Source organism: Calliphora vicina, chromosome 2 (genome assembly GCF_958450345.1).
Source record: "Calliphora vicina chromosome 2, idCalVici1.1, whole genome shotgun sequence".
NCBI lineage: Eukaryota > Metazoa > Arthropoda > Insecta > Diptera > Calliphoridae > Calliphora > Calliphora vicina.
The window spans coordinates 105,907,843-105,929,650 of NC_088781.1; the positions used below are offsets into that span (position 1 = coordinate 105,907,843).

At 28.0% G+C, this 21,808-nt stretch overlaps 1 protein-coding gene across 1 annotated transcript in view; it reads left to right on the forward strand.

Moving 5' to 3' along the window:
* Sema1a (semaphorin 1a) overlaps positions 1-21,808 on the forward strand; it is a 751,515-nt gene that overhangs the window by 567,688 nt on the left and 162,019 nt on the right. Inside the window, 1 exon segment of the mRNA XM_065501135.1 lies at positions 11,838-12,033. Within this exon segment, the coding sequence (XP_065357207.1) occupies positions 11,838-12,033 (196 nt within the window).

Below are 21,808 nucleotides of genomic sequence, written 5' to 3' on the forward strand. Positions count from 1 at the left end.
TTTACCCGAATAAAGTTTAATTATATTAATCTTTATTTGAATAAAGTTGTTTCATAGAAATTTTTCTTATAGAAATTTTTCTTTTAGAAATTTTTATTCTAATAAATTTTTCTCATAGAAAATTTAGAATAAAAATAAAATAAAGTTCTCTTATAGAACATTGTATTCAAATAATGTTTTCTTAAAGATAATTTTATTGGAATAAAGTTCTCTTATAGAAAATTTTACACGAATAACGTTTTATTATATAAATCATTATTCGAATAAAGTTTTTTTTTATAGAAATTTTTATTCAAATAAATTTTTCTCACACACAATTTTATCAGAATAATGCCTTTTTATATAAATTTTTATTCGAATAATTTTTTTTTATAAAAAAATTTATTCGAATAAAGTTTTCTTATATCAAATTTTACCCGAATAAAGTTTTCTTATAAAAAAAGTCTTTTTATAGAAAGTTTTCTTATAGAATTTTTTATTCGAATACAGTTTTCTTATAAAAAAGTTTTTTTATAGAAATTTTTATTCGAATATTTTTATTATAGAAATTGTATTCGAATGTTTCATTATAAAAAATTTGGAAAAAAGTTTTCTTATTGAAAATTTTATTAGACTTATTCGAATAACGTTTTTATTTTTGAAAATTTTACCCGAATAATGTTTTCTTATAAAAAATTGCCCGATAAAGTTTTATTCGAAATTTTTTAGAATATTTTTTCTAATACAAAATTTTATTCGTAAAAGGTTTTCTTATAGAAAAATGTAAAGATTTGTTAAGTAAATTTTTATTCGGGTTTTCTCACAGAACTTTTTCATTAGAATGCTTTTAATAGAAAATTTTATTTCAATTATTTTTCTATAGAAAAATTTATTTCGAATTAAATTTTAGAAAATTTTATTCGAATAGAAAATTGTATTCGAATAAAAAATTTTACACAGAGTGTTATTCAAATATTTATATTCGAAAAAACATGTTTAAAAATAATTTTATTGAAATCAATTTTATATTATTATTTTTGATAAAAATTTATATTCAAATACAGATTCCTTATAGAAAAGTTTTATTGGAATAATGTATTCTTAGCAATTTCAAATGGGTTTTTTTATACTACTATTTTTTATAGAAAATTTTATTCAAAAAATTTTATTTGAAGTATTTTATATTATTTTTTTTGATAAAAAATAATATGCGAATAAAATATTCTTACAGAAAAGTTTTATAAGAATAATTTGTTGAATAGACAATTTTATTCGAATATTTTTTAAAATTTCGTGGAAAACAATTTTATTTCCCTATTTTGTATTATTACTATTTATTAGTTTGCCACTAGCTCGGCTCCAACTAACAAAAAATTTTATTCGAATGAATCCTCTTATAGAAAATTTAATTTGATTAAATAATTTTTGTTAAGAATTAGTGTGCTGAATTCCCAATAATTGTTAAATTCACTGAAATTTATTGTTGGGGGATAAGCTAGTTCCTATGCACATTTCACTGGTTGCTTAGGTCAGGTCATCAGGAAACCTTTTCCCAAAAGGATTAAGAAAAACTAAAGATATTATACAAATAAAACACTAGAGTGAATGAGAATTACAGACACTCAAGCTTTATTTGTAAAAATATCAAAGCTTAAACAAAACACCAGCAATAAACAGTGAGTTTATCTTTTCTTTCATTCCCTACTAAAATTGGTTGGTTTCTTTTAAACTCTTTTAAATTTTTTTTCGAACTAATATTGTTTATAGACAATTTTAAACGATTAAATATTTTTATTATTCGAATACATTCATTTCTGAAAAAGAAAACTTTATTGGAATTATTATTAATTTGATAACAAACTATTTTAATCGAATGCATATTCTTATAGAATTTTTTTTTCAATTTAACCGTGTTATAGACAATTTTATTCGAATAAATATTTATATACAATAGAAATTTTATTTAATTTTAAGTTTTATTGGCAACATTTTGTTTGAAAAATAGTATTCGAATATAATAGTTTTACGAAATTTAAAATATAAATAAAAATTCATTATTATGATTCAGAATTTGCAAAAATATATTTTTGTAACTATTATTTCCAAACTCGAATTAACTTTCTTCCTTATTTTACAATTTACACATATTTGTCTGTCTAATTTTTTTAACTGTTTGTCACAATGTTTACGATATTTTAAAAACCAATTTATTCAAATTACAAAAATATTATATAGCAAACAAACTATAAAATAGAAATACAATAAAATAGAAAAGAAAAAAAATTAAATAATTAAGCATTAAAATATAAAATTTACAACAAAATTAATTGAAATCTACACAATTTGCTAAATAAATGAAAATAAAGCTAAAATAAAATTTCATTTTTAATGAAAGAAATAAATGTTAATAAACAATAAAGCAATGTCTGTTGTTCATTTAGATTTCAAAAGAAAAAATTTTAAAATCAGCTAAAGTTAAATTTTGAGAATTATTTTTGCAATTATTAATAAAAACAATGAGTTAATATTTCTCGTTTTTAATACCCTGTAGTGGCTGATAAATGTGTTTCTAAAGCTTACAAGCTTTCAAAAAAATATAAAAATGTTAAATTTAATCTCCTTCATGTTTTTGTCTATGAAAAAAAAAATCACTGTGAGGCGGCCTAAATAGTAAACCTATATATGCTTCAAATCTTGAACAAAACCCTTGTCATTTTTGGCAAGAATATGAATTGACAAACATGTATTATTTGATATTTGAAGAACGTTAGTCAGTGTACTTAATATATATTTTTATATTTGTTTTATAGTCAGACTGTAAAATTTAAGTAAATTAGTCATTGTTTCAAATTATAAATTTTATTTTATTAAGTCAACTAGTTTCGAATTTAAACTAGCTTAAATACTGCTAGATTTTCGATATTACAAAATTTGTAGAACGACAATACGTATGAGTGATAATAAATTTTCGTTTGAATTAAAAATTACGTATACGTAACCAAACTGTTTAATATGAAAGCTTACATTGCAGTGTAAAAGCTAATAAATTGTTGGAGTTTTCTTAGAATTGTAAACTTTATTTCACTTTTTCTGATAGAATAAAGCTTAGGAATTTTCGAGAGATTTTTTTTCATTCAGCAAATACCCTACTTCCAGTATACCAAAAAAAAAATCAACTGTTTTAGACTAAAATCTGCAGTTTACTTTAAAAATCGTTTGTTAAATCAAAAATTCCTGTTACAAAAAGCAAATGCTATGAGTCTAAATCTAAACAATTTCGTATTTAAAATGTGGAGATCTACATATGTAAGAGTGCGTGGTAGAACATACAAAAAAAAACTCACACATTTCAACATTTCTACATAAATAATAAAATAAAACTACTGAAAATAAGCTCTAACAAGCCAAACAAGCATATAAAATAAATGGTCATACTTTTTGTACTTGTTTTTTTTTTATATTTTTCATTTTATTATTCCCCTTTAAAACAATGATAAACTCTAAGGGTAACAGTGGCATCAGTAGCAGCAGCAGCAGTAACTTTTTGTAGTTGCAGCAGTAAGTAGTGGCAGTAGGGTTTTTTTATTTTATTTTAGCTTTAGTAACAACCAAAGTAGTTGTTGTATAGTAGGTATGGAGTAGCTCAAGTGCTACAGTATAGTGTGGAAGTGGCTGATGTATAATAATAACAATTCGTACAAATAAACAAACACACTTTTCTGTACATATGTACCAACCATTCTAACCTGAATTAACAATGCAGTAAAAACAACACATGTATTTGTGCAGAGTAACAACTGTAACACAAACACAGATACGTACATTTATACAATATAAATACCTACGCAGTCATGGTATCTGTGCTCTAGAGAGTACAAAATGGCATGAATTTCAACAACTACATACAAATATTAGACTGACTCGACCTCCACACAAAGTAAATAAGCGGATACGACTACTCAAAATGAAGTTTAGTTTATTTAAGGATATGATTTGAAAAAATGTCTGTTTTGGGATTTTTAGCTGATTAGCAACAATACAGCATAAAATGGTTAATTTCTTTGAATTATTTTCAAAGATTCTAGAGGTATTCTAGAGGTAGCACAGTGATTCGTTTCATAAGATGCTGACAGTCCAAAATCCACATCAAACAGTGACTTTTTCGGAATGAATTTTAACACTTTTGTAACCCATGTGGATTGGTATCGTCCCAAATTCGACCATATTGTTTGCTGACGTACCCATTCATCCAGAAATGCCCCTGATATCTGAAAATGACTGTTTGATGAAATATTCGGGGTTGTCATAGAATCCAATCATTGCCGGAATCGCTTTTAAAAACGACAAAAATAGTACAATTCACTTATGAAATCCAATTGTTTAATCGATAAAGAATTAAAGTCTAGATCGAATATAAAACCGAGAGCCACTGTACTTTTTCTATCGGTTTCAAAACCGATTCCGACAACGATTGGACTCGTATGATAACCCCGATTAGCAAGACAAGATCAGCAAATTGTCAATAGTACTGACAAACTTGAGCCTAGAAAAGTAATCGATTTTTCACTGCTACTAGCAACAGTCCGCTTTTATCCTGCTGACATTTAATTAAAATTATGAGAAACTCAAAGCTAATCGGCAGATTTGTATAAGGATACAGATGCCTAAGTCAGCACAGACCTGAAATTCCTAGCTGGCTGTGTTTTAAGTTAATACTGGCCATGTGTTACATGTCTAAGGAGTGAGATCCTTAAAACTTTTAACCCAAGTATTTGATTGATTTTTTTTTACAAGTTACCTTTGTAAATCATGTCAATTATTATGTTTAATATCAATTATGTTCATTTGTTGTCAGTCTGATTAAAATGTGTAACAAGAAAAAAGTGTGTACTAAAATTCTTAAATATTTTCAATATAACCCAAATTGGTCCTACAAAAAGTCGGCCAAACAATCAAAGATCTGCCGTCTTACTGACTCCAATGTTATTACAAGCAATCGAGAGAACTTGTCGGTTGATAGAAAACCTGGTGCAGGTAAAAGGAATGGTCCACATGATGTTACTAAAGCCAATAAATAGAAAGCATTTTCAAAAGAGCTCTCAACACATCCGCTAGGAAAGCAGTCCATTTAGCTCAGTACTCAGACTATTTTGTACGAAAAATTAAAGCCAATGCAGATTTAAAAACATACAAGGCTCTAAAAGTTCCTAACAGGAACTCTGCTAAAAATTTTGACGTCAAAGACACAGCACGGAAATTGAAGTAAAATTTTATAAAAAAAATATAATGGCTGCATAATGGATGCCGAATCGTATGTTCTGGAAAATTGTTCGCATCTTCCGGGTCAATACTTTATGCTCGAGGGAATGTTCTAGAAAACTTTAGGACCCAAAAGTAGAATTTTTTTCCCAAAAAGTTCTTGGTATGGCAAGCAACATTTGTTAAAGAGGGCTCTATATATACCGAAATTTACGTCAAGGAATGTATACAAAAGAGGATGCTTCCATTCGTAAGACTTCTTAAAGTGTCCACTTAATTTTGGCTTGATTTGGCATTCTGTCACTATGGTAAGCAAGGACTTGAGTGGTACAAGAACAATAATGTGGCAGTTGTGCCAAGAGAGGCAAATGCTCCAAACTCCCTGGAGCTAAGGTCAGTGAAGAAATGTAGGGCTCGTGTTAAATGAGGTGTTCAAAAGTCCAAAACTATTTAATAATAATTTCAATCAAAACTGTAGGTTTAGTGGTTTCTTTTTTGTTAACATTTAAGTATGTTAAGATTTTTTCGTTCTCACTCCTTACATACATACATATGTATGCGCTTAGCCTGTAAAGCTCAAGTGGATATTGCTGAGTGAATCTACAATAACAACAACTACATGCATATGTGAGAGAAAACTAACAACAACAACAAAAAATAGCTAACGATTTTTGTATTCAAAAGCATTACGAATGACTTAACAAATGTTTGTTTTTCATTTTTTAGTAGTTTTTTTTTCATTGTGTTTCTTTAACAAAATAAAAAACGTGTATTTTTTTTGCATAACAATAAAAACATTACAATAGGAGTCATGCAGTGTGTAACTGTATCAGGAAAAAAAAAACATAAACACACAGAAAAGAAAAATCCTAGAGAGTACATGAAATGCTGGCCGATGAAGGAACTCTAGAGGAATTAAAAGAATTATAAAATTTAACAATTAAAAAAAGTCAGAAAATGTTTAACTTTATATAAGAAATTGTTTGCACTTTTTAACGACCTTGCAGTTGATATCAAAATTTTCTAAAGTTGATTCCTTTAGAAAAAATTTGGGAAAACCCCAAAATTTCATAAAATTGGTTCATTTAGAACAAATTACAGAAAAACCTGATAAAGCCTGCTTTTATTATTTATTCCTGCTATTCAAAAACAAACATTTCGACCTATTATAATGATATTTTCAGTTTTATTTGATGACAAATGATACATTTAAATAAGATTATCTGAACAACTGTAAGTATGAGTTATATGAGATTTTCTATGAATTAAATATTACGTATACGACACCAAAATGTTACCATCTAAAAAGGGGGATTTCAAATTACAACACATGTACATGAAAACGATTTATTTAAGGAGTGAGATCGTAAAAATCTTAACATACATAAATGTTAATATAAAAGTAACCACTAAACCTACAGTTTTGATTTTTTTAATTATTTGATTGAAATTATTATTACAATTTACGTAAAATATTATTTTTACAGTTCTAATCAATAGTAATGAATTTATGAAACTTTTCCGGCAACCCTTTCATTAAGGTATTTATAGAGCTTTCTGTCACTTTGTTGGAACAGGTAGTCCATCTACGTTTAAAATCTACCACACTTTTGGACACCTTTTTTGTGCTCTTCAATTCTCTTTTAACAAGAGCCCGATATCTTCCCAAAGGCCTAAGCTAAAGGCAGTTTAGAGGATTTCCCCTTTTGGTATAAATACCACATTATTGATCTTGTACCACTCAAGACATTACTTACCATAGTGACTGGATGCCAAGGCCAAAAATAAGTGAACACATTAAGAAGCCCTATGTAGTGCAGCATCCTCTTTTGTAAACATTCCTTGATTTAAATTTCGGTATTTATGTTTGGCTTCTTTGGCCGCAACTGCATATTGTTTGCCATACCAAGAACTTTTTGGGAAAATTTTCTGATTTTGGATCCTAAAGTTTTCTACAACATTTCCTCAAGCATCAGCAACATCAAAATATTGGCACGGAAACTGCGAAAATTTTCCAGAACATACGTTTCGTCATCCATTATACAGCATTTATACTTTTTATAAAATTTTACTTCAATTTCCATGCTCTGCCTTTGGCCTCTAAACTTTTAGCGGGGTTCCTGACAGGAACTTTTTGAGCCTTGTATATTTTTAAACCTTTTTTGGCTTTAACCAAATATTCCGAGTACTGAGCTAAGCGGACTGCTGTCCTACTGTGTTAGGAGCTCTTTTGAAAATGCTTTCTATTTATTGGCTTTTCCTTCTACCTGAACCAGGTTTTCTTTCAACGGACTGTTCTCCCGATGCTGTTTAATAGCATTGGACACAGTTTGATGGTCGACCTTTGATTGTGTGGCCAACTTTTTGTAGGACCAAGTTGGGTATTTGGTGAAAATATTTAATAATTTTAGTATGCATTTTTTTCTCATCACTCATTTTAATCAGACTAAGAACAAATTTTTCAAAGATAACTTGATTAAAAAAAAATCAAATAATACTTTTAAGGAAAAACGGTAAGAATTTTTCGATCTCAGACCTTATTTGCCGTTCATTGTTCTGCAAAGTTTCTTTTGCATTTGACCAATATTGGGCTTGTTTTAGTGCTTTTAAAAATTATTAATTATAAGTTGAATTATATACAAAACATTGAGCTTTTTAAAGTCAGTATCTTAATATTGCACGAGATTTCGTCCTCTTTTTTTTTGTTTTTTTTTGTTCGAAAAATTCCATTTAGTTCTGACTCTTCTATAGATGACATTTTCATTACTATCTTATATAAAGTTCCTATTATAATTTACCAATATTCTTCAATTTCCCCGGATTCTGAAAAATTATAAGGATTAAATTTTAAATTATTTTAATTTGTCAAATAGAATTGAAGACAACTAAGATTAAATATGGTACGATTTTCGATATTTTAATATTATCATACATATAGATTTTTTTGTGAATTTAAAATTCTCAAAATTTTTATTATCAGAGAATATTCAATTGCAACATAAATGATTATAAATACGGATAATCTATAATTATATATGTAGATACATTCAATCTAGGAGAACTGTAGAGGAGGAGTTCAAAATATTTTGTTTTCAAAAAGGAAGCGCTAAATCACCTCAAATTTGATCACCTCTTATCGTAAACAGTTTTAAAACTAGCTCATTTTACTAAAATAAACTAATTTTTAAGATATTTGCTTTAATTTTTTATTTATTCTGCATTACCTGCAATCGTTAGAAGACTAAACGATTTAAATGAACTGAAATTTTATTTTTTCCCCTACTTTTTGTACATAATTGTAATAACACATTAGTTTAAATGTAAATTTCTCCAAATGTACAAAATTTGTGAAAGCAATTAATTTATGTTATCACTTTAACTTATAACTTGTAGCTAAACTGCTAATTTAATATCTGAGTAGAGAATATTTAGTTTGTTTTAATTTTGACATTATTTAAAGTTCAAACTTTAAATTGTTCGTTAACTTTTTGGAGCATTGCCCGATTAATTAATGGATTAATGAGGATGGTATACCATTCCCCAGTGAGTGCCCAACTAAAACAATACGCAGCCATTGTTACGAATATAATCAGGCAACTGGCATGGAATAAAATAAAAACAATAACAAGAAAACAATAACAATAACAACGACACAATAACATTCCTTTTTTTTATCAACAAACGAAAAACAGAAAAAAAAAAAAAACAACAACAAGGAACACAACAATGACAACAACATTCAAAACATACAGAGCAAAGCATCAGAGAGTAAACTCATGCTGATACTCATGCTCTCGGTATAAAATTAAAAAAAAAAAAAAAAAATACTCATGCATGTATAAGAACTGATTGTATCAAACAAATACTCATATATACTCTTCGTATCAAACGACTGATTAACAAACTCTCCTACAGACATTCATACAAACATATTGCATATTTACATACAGGCACTCTTTAACAAAGAAAACAACTAAAAAAAGAATGTCTCAAATACAATATGGCCGACATTATTTGACCTTTTTTTCTATGGAAAAAATATTTTCCGAGTTTAACACGATACTAAAAATAAAAAAAAAATACAATGCAATAAAGTTATACAAAATAAAGTTAACAAAAATATTCTACATGTATAGGAATTACGTGAAAAATGCATAAACAAAAAATATTTATGCAGGTTTTTTTTAAAAAACTTTTTTTTTTAGTATTTTTTAACAAACTAAACTTAATGAATGAGTGAATTTGAATAGTACCAAAATTGTATGAGATGAAAAAGAATATTGTTTTCTTTTTCTTGCATATGAGTTGGGCAGAAAATGTAAATTAATATGACAAAAACAAAAAAAAAATGTAAAATATTATAATTTTATTTTTTTGTTTGGCGTAGAAGTAAAATTATAGGACATTTTTGTAATCAGTCAAATGAGACTTTACACATACATACATTCATTTACATTTAAAATACTGAAAGATTGCTGGTTTTAAATTTAAAATTAACCTAGATTGCAGCTAGGTATTAATGGAAGTCTAGATTCTGTATTGCAAAAAAAGTAAATATAAGGAGTGAGATCTAATAAACCTTAACACACGTTTTTCCTTAATCGAAGTATTATTTGATTTTTTATTTTTTTGATCAAGTTACCTTTCAAAAGTATGTCAGTTATTATGTTTAATGTCAATAGTGATCATTTATTGTTAATCTGATTAAAATGAGTGACGAGAATAAAGTACGTTCTAAAATTATTAAATATTTTCAACAAAACCCAACTTGATCCTACAAAAAGTTGGCCAAACAATCAAAGGTCTGTCGTCAAACTGATTCCAATGTTATTAAACAGTATCGGGAGAACTTGTACGTTGTAGAAAATCTGGTTCATGTGATGATTCTAAAGCCAATAAATATAAAGCATTTTTAAAAGAGCTCCCAAAACCTCAGGTAGGAAAGCAGTCCGGTTAGCTCAGTACTCGGACTATTTGGTACGAAAATGAAGGTTTAAAAACATACAAGAGGCAAAAAGTTCCTGACAGGAACTCTGCTAAAAATTTAGAGGCCAAAGACAGAGCACAGAAATTGAAGTCAAATTTTATAAAAAAAAATATAACTGCTGCATAATGGAGGACGAAGCGTATGTTCTGTACATTTTTCGCAGCTTCCGGGTCAATATTTTTATGTTGCTGATGCTTAAGGGTATGTTGTAGAAAAGTTTAGGACCCAAAAGCAGAAAATTTTCTCAAAATGTTCTTGGTATGGCAAGCAATACGCAGTTGCGCCAAATGAAGCCAAACGTTTGTTACAAAGGGCTCTATAAATACCGAAATTTACATCAAGAAATGTTTAGAAAAGAGAATACTTCCATTCATAAGACTTCTTAATGTGTTCACTTATTTTTGGCCTGGTTTGGCATCCTGTCACTATGATAAGCAAGGTCTTGAGTGGAACAAAAACAATAATGTATGAATTGTACCAACAGAGGTAAATCCTTCAAACTGCCTGGAGCTAAGTCCAGTGGAGAGATATTGGGGTCTTGTAAAAAAAGAGAATTGAAGAGCACAAAAAAGGTGTCCAAAAGTGTGGTAGATTTTAAACAGAGATGAACTAGCTGTTCCAACAAAGTCACAGAAAGCTCAATAAAATCCTTAAAGGAATGGTTTCACTTATTTTTTGAATGATTTTTGTCATCATGTCACTATGGTAAGCAAGGTCTTGAGGGGAACAAGAGAGCCAAATCTTCCAAACTGACTGGAGCTAAGGCCACTGGAAAGATATTGTGATCTTGTTAAAAGAAAATTGAAGAGCACAAAAAAGGTGTCCAAAAGTGTGGTAGATTTTAAACGGATATGGACTACCTGTTCGAACAAGTTGACAGAAATAACTATAAAAATATTAATGGAAGGATGTCCGGAAAAGGTTCATAAATTCATCACTACTGATTAGAACTTTAAAAATAATATTTGTTGTAAGTTGTAATCATAATTTCAATCAAATAAAAAAAAAAGTCAAAACTGTAGGTTTAGTGGTTTCTTTTTTATTAACATTTATGTATGTAAAGATTTTTTCTATCTCACTCCTTACTCCTACTGAGAAACAATAATATTTTGAGTAATTGACAATTGTATTTTAACTTTAACCCACCAGTGGTGATGCAAATTTTATTTTAATAAATGGTGACCCCAGTCTAAAGCACTAATAGTTAATTTTTTTTGAAAATTTATGTGTAGAACAAAGATATTTAATCAATTTAAGATATTTTCCTTAAATTTTAAAATTCCTAAAATTTTTTAAAAACAATCCGGTCTCACAGACATATAGGTCACCATTGGCGGGTTAAGTAAAAATATAAACATTGTAAATACATATTTAGTTTATAGTTAAAAATACCCCAAATAAAATGACTTCCTTTTAACGCTGCAAATTTCTTATTATTCAGTTGATTAAGTTACCTCAAGTAACTAAAGTATTTAATTACATTAATTACAATTTAATACCTTTTTATAAATTATTTTAATAAACAATAAAAAAACACCTCTAAATAAATAAAAATAATTTCTACCTACACTCATTTTCCACCTTTCTGTATTTTATTTTATTTTTTTTGCAGGAGGCGTGCCAAAATTATATACGCATCATGGTTGTTACCTCGCCCGGACGTTTATTTGTATGCGGTACAAATTCATTTCGTCCCATGTGTAACACTTACATAATCAACGACAACAATTATACCCTGGAGGCAACTAAAAATGGACAAGCTGTTTGTCCATACGATCCACGACATAATTCAACATCAGTATTTGCTGGTAAGTTTACGCTTCTCTTCTTTTCTCCTCACTTTATTTTATTGTATATTTTTTTGTGTGATAAAAATGTGTAAAATTTAAACAAAAACAAACAAACAAACAACAACAAATAAATTTGTTATAAATTCACAGCTTGTATTAAGGGGATACGTTTTTCATCATTTTTTGTTTCCTTTAGCGGTTTTACAAAAATAATAAAAAAAATATATTTTATTTACATAAAATACATGAATTCCTTATACGCCCTCTTTCAAATGCCACCTTGGATTTGGTGGGCATTTTATGTATTTTTATACCCTTCACCATGAGTGTTAAGTTTGTCATTCCATTTGAAATTTCCATTTTTCATTTACGACCACCTTAAAGTATATATATTCTGCAACATTATAGATAGAAGAATCGATATAGCAATGTTCGTCTGTATGTTGAAATCAACGGCTTCACCGATTTTGATGAAATTTTCAGGGAATCTTCAGAATAGCCTGGCGGGTAACACTGTAAAGTCAGATTTTTGACATTCGGTCTGTGGGCGGAGAGGTGTGTAAAAATCTAATTTTTACATTATACCGTTAATGCCATTGTATATAAAAACAGATGTGTGTATGTATGTTCCATATGGACTCAAAAACGGCTGGACCGATTTTGATAAAATTTTCACGGAATCTTCAGAAAAGCATAGCGGGTAACACTGTAAAGTCATATACATAAATACTTTTTTTTTATTTCCAACGTTCAAACAATGACAATTTTCATTTTGTTGCTTAAAATCATTCTATAAATTAACAATTTGTTGTAAGCGAAAAAAGGAATACATTCCAACACATGTCCGGTACTATAGAAGTTCCTTTATATTATCAATCGATGATAAACAATTTTGTTTACTCTTGCAAATTAGGTGTATGATTAAAAAATTTCCATATGAAATCTATTAAAAAAATAATATTTTGAATAACTTTCTGCATATCACTTTTAATTAAAAATAAAGGTTTTATTCAAATAAAATTTGTTTTCGAAAGGGCATCTACGTCTAGAGTCGCAGAAACGGGAAGAGAACGAGAATCACGGCAGAAACACCTCAACAGCATATAGTTATTCGCTCCCGAATGGCTCGATCAAGAAAAAGAATCGATTTAAAGTTGATGTACTAATTGGCGCAATGAACAAACATTACCTACATTGCAGCATTTTGAAGTTCCCTAAGGAATCCCCGGGAATGTGCTGTTCGGTAAAGCTATTCTGCCATCAGTTATTGAGCCGTCTGAGCTGCTACTAAGTTACATTTCCGGCGCCAATCCTATTTCCAAACACTTCCTTCAAAATATCCAAAAGTACAACACATGCTTTCAAATGACGTCGGCTTCATGCTCATCTTTAAAGTTCAAGGCCAAACGCTTCCCAATGACAATACGAAAAATTCATATTGATCCCTCCACAAATGAGATTTCATTTCCGGACTTCTGCCAAATGCAAATGAATATTCAAGACGTTGTCGACAAAGTATTCCCAAGTCTTACAACGAACTACAACAATTCGAATTGTCTGTGGGAACATGCAATTTTGGCACCAACAAATTATGATATTAACAAGATCAATAAGCAAATGCAATTGAAACTGCCAGGCAAAACAATAAAATACAAATAGATTGACACAGTAATAAACGAAGAACAAGCCTTTGATTATCCTACTTTGTCCGAAACTGTATATTAAAATCGAGATGCAATATAAAACAGATGTTTTCTAAGGGCCAGCAACTCGGACCGGGTTCAGCTAGTCCGCTATATTTCCGGTTCGGTTGCTATTTAAATTCAGGAAAATCACCCCAAAAAATTACTAAGATATAATTAAACAAACACTACTACCTCGATTTTTTACCCATTTTTTATATTTATCTGGATATAGACAATATGAGTATCTAATGATGACTTACCTACATGATTAATACATCAATTTTCCGCTATAGTTCCGGTTCGGTTGCTATTTAAATTCAGGTAAATCGGCTTACTAATTGCTAAGATATAAGCAAACAAATACGACTACCTTGATTTTTTACCTTTATCTGGATATAGACAATATGAGTATCAAATGATAGACATTTCAGAGATCTTTCCGACAACGTATATAACCCCAAGGTAATATGGACCTACAATGGGTCAAAATCGGGAAAAATATTTTTTAAGCCAAGTTTTTTTTTCACCAAAAAAAAATTTTTTTTTCATAAAAATTTTTCAGAAAAAAAATTTTAAAAAAATTAAAAAAATAATTTTTTCTTAGACAATCATTTTTTTTACCATAAAATTTAGATTCAGAAAAAAATTTAAAAAAAATTAAAAAATTTTTTTTTTGCTCAACCAGTTTTTTCATCAGAAAATACTGGTAAACTGTTGTTTGGTGAAGGGTAAATAGGATTCGGCATAACCAAGTACAGCTTTCTTACTTGTTTTGGATGATTTTGTGTTGGCGGTTTGAGTTTTTATGACGATGATTTGTAAAACTGGAAAGCATGTCAATATGAAAGCGTGTATGACCATGAGTTGTCGGTTATTTTTTATTATGATGTGTTGATGAGGAAAAATATTATAAAAATAAACATTAATATTATCAGCAACAACAATTTATAATATTTTTGTGTAAATTTTATTGTTAATATTCGTTTTAAATAAAAATATTGCACTTGAATCAAAAAACAAATGGACAAATGTGAAAAGCATAGTTTTGAACAAATGATAAATAAGCTTAAAGTTAATATAAAAATTGCTCAGAAATTCTATTTATTTTATTGTGTTTATTCTTAGCAAATTATTTTCCACCTGAATAATCAGGAATTTGAATTTATCATGCACAAAGCATTTACTCTTACTAAAATATTTATATTTTTTCTTAAGATAAAAAAAATGGCTTTTTAGAAAAAATATAAAATATTTAAAGATTTACATTAAACACGTACAAATAAACACAGCATAATCCATATAATATTTATGTGAATTACAATTTTCATTTCATTTTTTTTTGTTTTTAAACAGTGACACTGAAATTGGCAATATTTTGTACATTTATTTTGGCCATAAATTATACAAAGGCCAAAATAGCTACACAAAAAAAAACAAGCAAATTTGCAAAAAACCAAAAAAAATCCCATAAACACACCAGCCAAACAAGAACAATGACAATAAATATGAATGTCTACAATCACGAATAAACAATAAAAGAAAACAGCCATACAATACAAATATACAAAATTATTTTTGCCATAAAAAAAAATGTAAAACAAATGAAGTGATATACAGGGGATAAACTTGATGGAAACAAATCGCTTTATGCTTTCAGTTTTTTTTTCCTTTTCCTTTCCTTTATTTGCGCCTCATTTAAATGTGATAAAAATATTTATAGAACGGAAGGAAACTAACAAAATAGAGAAAGAGAAACACATAGAGATAACCAAAGCTATAGAGAGAGCAAATAAATATTTATATTTATAATATAGAAAATGGCTAAATAAAAAATTTGTTTATAAATGAAAATTTATGCAGGAATAAAATGTTATATAAATGTAAAAAACTTTTGAAGATGACTATAGTTTTATCAGACTTTTAGCTATAAATTACAGTAGATATAAAACTAAGGTTTAGAACTTGGCTAAATTAAATGAAATTACAAATTGGAATATATTAAATTTCACATTTTTAAATTCAATTTTTCTTATAAAAAATTTTATTCGTAAAAGGTTTTCTTATAAAAAATTGTATTCGAATAAGGGTTTCTTATAAAAAATTTTATTCAAATATTTGTAATCGAAAAAAAACAAGTAAGAGAGCTATCTTATATACCCTTCACCAAATTATACTTCAAAATACAATTTTTAAATATTTTTAGGTAAACAAAATTATTTTTTTTAATTTTTTGGAAATTTTTTTTTTCGAATTGGTATTTTAAAATTTTTTTTTTAAATTAATTTTTTTTTTTAAATTTAAAAAAAAATTTGTTTTTTAAATTTTTTTGTGTGAAAAAAAAATCGGATTAAAAATTACTTTTCCGATTTTGACCCATTGTAGGTCCAACTAACTATGGTCTTATATACATACGTCCTTGCAAAGGTCTTTGAAATGTCTATCATTAGATATCCATATTGTCTATATTAATGGCTTAGTAATCCAGATAATGGTCAAAAATAGTTCAACAATAGATGTTGTCCTGGTATTTTCCTCATATCTCAGACATTTGTTTACCGATTTTGCTGATTTTAAATAGGAAACTTCTCGAAAGCATGTATGACAGAATTATTGAAGATTTGGATCCCGAAGATATCTGGGGTCTTCAGAACATTGATTTCAACAGACAGACAGACGGACTGACAGATATGGCTTAATCAACTCGTCTATCTATAAGGATCCAGAATATATATACTTTATAGGGTCGGAAAATTATATTGTGGAAATTACAAACGGAACGATAAACTTATATATACCCTTCTCACGAAGGTGAAGGGTATACAAATTACAGATTATTTATTGAAAACAAATTTATTTGAAGTATTTTATATTATTATTTTTGGTAAAAAATTATATTCGAAAAAGTTTTATTCGAATAAAGTTCTCTTATAGAAAATTGCATTCGAATAAAGTTTTCTTATACATTTGAAATAGTTTATTTTATACAATTATTTTTGTATAGAAAATTTTATTCAAACAATTTTTGGAAACAATTTTATATTATTATTTTTGATACAAATAATATGCGAATAAGATATTCTTACAGAAAACTTTTATATGAATAATTTGTTGAATAGAAAATTTTATTCGAATAATTTTTTTTAAATGTTATGGGAAACAATTTTATTTCCGTATTTTGTACCAACTAACAAAAAATCTTATTCGAATAAATCCTCTTATAGAAAATTTAATTTGATTAAATAATTTTTGTTTAAATTTTTATTCGAATTAATATTGTTTATAGAACATTTTAAACGATTAAATATTTTTATTATTCGAATACATACATTTCTGAAAAAGAAAACTTTATTCGAATTAATAGTGGTTAGACAATTGTATTCTTATTAATTTGTTAACAAGCAATTTTATTCTAATGCATATTTTTATAGAAATTTGTTTTCAATTTATAGAAAATTTTATTCGAATAAATATTTTTATACAATAGACATTTTATTTAATTTTAAGTTTTATTGGCAACATTTTGTTTGAAAAATATTATTCGAACAAATTGGTTTTACGAAATTTAATATATAAATAAAAATTCATTATCATGATTCAGAATTTCCAAAAATAGGTTTTTATAACTATTATTTCCAAACTCGAATTAACTTTTTACCTTTCTTTACAATTTACACATATATGTGTCTGTCTAATTTTTTTTAACTGTTTGTTACAATGTTTACGATATTTTAAAAACCAATTTATTCAAATTACAAAAATATTTTATAGTAAACAAACTATAAAATAGAAATAGAAAAAAAATAAAATAATTAAGCATTAAACTATAAAATTTACAACAAAATTAATTGAAATCTACACAATTTGATAAATAAATGAAAATAAAGCTAAAATAAAATTTCATATTTAATGAAAGAAATAAATGTTAATAAACAATAAAGCAATGTCTGTTGTTCATTTAAATTATATCTTTCAAAAGAAGAAATTAAAAAATCAGCTAAAGTTAAATTTTGAGAATTATATTTGCAATAGTATTATTAAAAAAAATGCTCGTCTTTGATACCAGTAGTGACTGAAAATGTGTTTCAAAAATGTTGTAAGCTTTCAAAAAAATATAAAAATGTTTAATTTAATCTCCTTCATGTTTTCATCTATGAAAAAAATCACTGTGAGACGGCCTAAATAGCTTGAAATCTTGAACAAAACCCTTGTCATTTTTGGCAAGAATATGAATTGTCAAACATGTGTTCTTTTTGTCATATTTGATATTTGTAGAACGTTAGTCAGTGTAATTTATATTTTTAGACTTGTTTTATAGTCAGATTGTAGAATTTAAGTGAATTTATGTTTATTTCAAATTATTTTATTTTATTGAGACAACTAGTTTCGAATTTAAACATGCTTAAATACTGCTAGATTTTCGATATCACAACAATTATAGAACAGCAATACGTATGAGTGATAATAAATATTCGTATGAATTAAAAATTACGTATACGTAAACTGTTTAGTATGAACGATTAAATTGCAGTGTAAAAGCTACAAAATTTATGGAATTTTCTTAAAATAGTAAACATTACTTCACCTTTTCTGATAGAATAAATCATAGGAACGTTGCCGAAACCTTTTTTATTTTATATAATCACTTGTTGGCCTTTTAAAAGACGTTTACTTTATTCCAATCGAATAAGTATTTTTCGAATTATAATCAAATATATTTTCAGCTGTATGGGTTACGGACAATTGTTTGAAAAACGTTTAGCACCTCTGAATTCAGCGTACCCGAATTAGTTTAAGCCACTGGGTGCCCTTCTTAACAGAAGAAAAAGTGTAAATTTCGTGCACAGTGTTATTAATTCGGATCCGTGACAAAAACTATTTTTCTATTTAGTATCATAAGGAATGGTTCGCTATTGATATTTGTAATGAATCAATGAATTAGTTTTGCTGTCAGAAATTGAGTGATTAGTGAGCTTTACAATCTCTTTCGTGATAATTTCTCCAAAGTTGTTATTGAATGTTTTGTCGTGAAACATTCGCGAATTATTCGATAGAATTCGAGAACTATTTAAAATACTTCTCTAATATGGTAGAGTATAATAAACGCTAAAACAAATCACTCTATTTTAGACAAGATGCGGAGAGTAAAAAACTCGTCACATCTGTATTGATCATGACACCATCTGAGAAGCGAATCTGAAAACTGTATCTGGAGATGAGGACAGTCTTACAGCAATCAAGACTTTACAGATCACACAATTTCAGCTCTTCAAAATTATACTTGGTTAGGTATGTCTACTTTGACATTCTCATTAGTTTAACCCTCCGTTACTCGCAACTGATCTGGTTGATACAGGCAAACATTTTTTTATTGTAAATTTTTAATCACCCTTAATTTTAAGCAATTTTTTGATAAAATAATATTTTTACTGCAATTTTTTTTATATTATTCTTTTAAATACATTGCATTTAATATTGTTTTTATGTTTTCGAAATGAAAAGTGAAGAGATTATTTTCAAACGCGCCTTTTTTACTGATATCAATTTGATACATTGCGACTAGTCTCGATTGAAAATGATTGCGACTAACGGGGGGTTAAAGGCCTAGCACCAGTTGATGTCTCTAAAATCTGGTTAGGATAGGATAATCGAATAGAATCAATAAATTTATATTCAGGTGGTCTTAAATTACGCTTTATAGGATACCTGAACTTTTCTGGCCCGCATTAGCTCGGAAAACGGGCACCGAATTCCTGGCTCTTCACAGGAATTCGGTGGGTAAATACATTCGTCAGGGTATAAATGGACGAATATCGAAATATATTAATTTTGTTTCTTTTTCCTGTATTATATCACATTAATATAAAGGGTGTTCCATTAGGAACTTTCGAACTTTGACAGTTCTTAGTGCCCATATTTTTAAAGCTGCAGCTGTCGAATTGTCAGTGATTTATTCTGTTTGTTTTGCCAAATCAGATATAACGTTCAAACACAAGTGCAAATGATGAAATTGTTTTATTAATACGGGTGTTCTTTTCGGGCAACGTTTGCATTACAAAATCACCTCAGCTATTTTTGGATCAATGAATACTTCAACAATCTAAATTTAGGAATTTGGGACGATATCAAATTCCTAATTTCCACATCAGATCCAAGAGCGTCCAACAAATCCCGAAAAAATCACTGTTTGGTGTGGATTTTGGGCTGGCGGCGTCATCATCATCACCAACTTCTTTTGACCTGAATTGGATGATATGGACACCAACGATATGTGATTTCAAGAGGATGACGCTACATGACACGCAGCACATGTCACATTGGATATTCTGCATGAGCGATTTGAAACACGAGATCGTGCGATTTGACCATGTTAGACGTTTTCTTGTGGTGTTTTCTTAAGGCGCGCAAGAGTCAAGGAAAATTGGATGCTTGCCACCCAGAGAAGTAGCGGTGGATGTTATTTTCCTTTTAAACAAATAAAAAATGACGATGATATCTCGCATACCTCCTAATGAAGGACCATTTACATCTATTTGTGATACGAATTCAATACTCGCATTCCTTCACTGATAAATATTCATCCAGTCGATCATTAAGGACTCATTTTGAGGCTTTTACTCCTTCATTTAGATTGCTTGGTTCCATAACATTAAAGCCTATACCCTAATGTTTCATACAAGTAATTTCTGGTTCAATTTCTAAAAAAACTGGTAGCAAAATTTAACAAACCAGTATTATAATTTGTCTTTTTCATTCATTTGATATGAATACAGATTTGACCCAGTTATCCTATAACCAGTAGGGTACATACTCTACACTATTATAAACTATTTCATGTAGTTTTACATATAATATTTACTGAACATACCATTTTTATATATAAATACGAGTATGTAAATAAATAAAAGTAAAATATTAATAATAATATTTGATATCAATACATTTATGGTATTTAATAGTAAATGCTCACATGCACATTTTGTTTAACAATAACATACAACATGACGTGACTGGCAGCAGCAGCAGGATTCAAATAGTTTATCTGATGTATTGCATGGTTGGTATGTATTTTTTATTTTTTTTAGTTTGTAAAAAATCTGTAAAATATTTCATTTTCCCAGGGAATGCCATGCGAATAGCTGGTTGAAGTTTTTTGGGGTTTGATTTCTGGTTTATAACCATATGAGTGATTTATTTCAAACTGTTATTAAATATAATAGTAACATGTAGTCGTGGCACAGATAAAAAAATATCTCTACGAAAAAAACGGAAATAAAGGAAATGTTTTGCTTTTTGTAAAACTATAATATGTTTTCTACATACAGATTATATGTATATGAAAGAGCTAAAGGTCAATAGTGTATCAAATTTAACCTGAGATATAATTCAGTTCACTTGTTATGCATTTCTTCACTTGTTATGCACAGATCTTAGGCAACATATGATTTTTTCTCTTTTTGTCAGCATGTCAGAAACTAGCAGACTTTCAATAAAGCTAAGCCACTTGAAAACATTTCTTGTCATAACATTTCAAATATTTAAAGTGCTGAATTTTATTTTAGTGCAAGTATTCCCAAGCTAAGTTCCAAAAGCAAATTTTTTACTTCATTTATTTCAGAATATTATTTTTAACCATTTTCCATGATAAGCTTCTTTTTAAAGCTTTTACAAACAAAACAACACAGAAAAAAAAGTAATTAAAATTCTTTGTCATTTATTTTGTTCTCATTTCTCATTCTCACAAAAGTGATCTATCACAAAGGAAAACGTAAAGAATATAAACCCACTAATTGCAATAAAATCCTTAAAAATTACGAAACAATTCGCAAGCACTTGAAATCGTTGGCGAAAGTAAAATTGCCATTGCAATACTAGATGTATGTATATGTTGTAGCAGCAAAACTTGTAATAGTTAAAGTAGCAAATTGCAATTGAAAGCAATAAACAGCTTTAAAGAGAAAGCACACAAAAAAGCTTATAAGAAAATAATGAATAACATACTAATGCTGCTGCGTACAAATAGTGACAATAATAATAGCAATACAATAGAAAAGATGACAAAAAAGAGAAACGCAATAAAACAATATCGCCAACAACTACAACGACAGCAA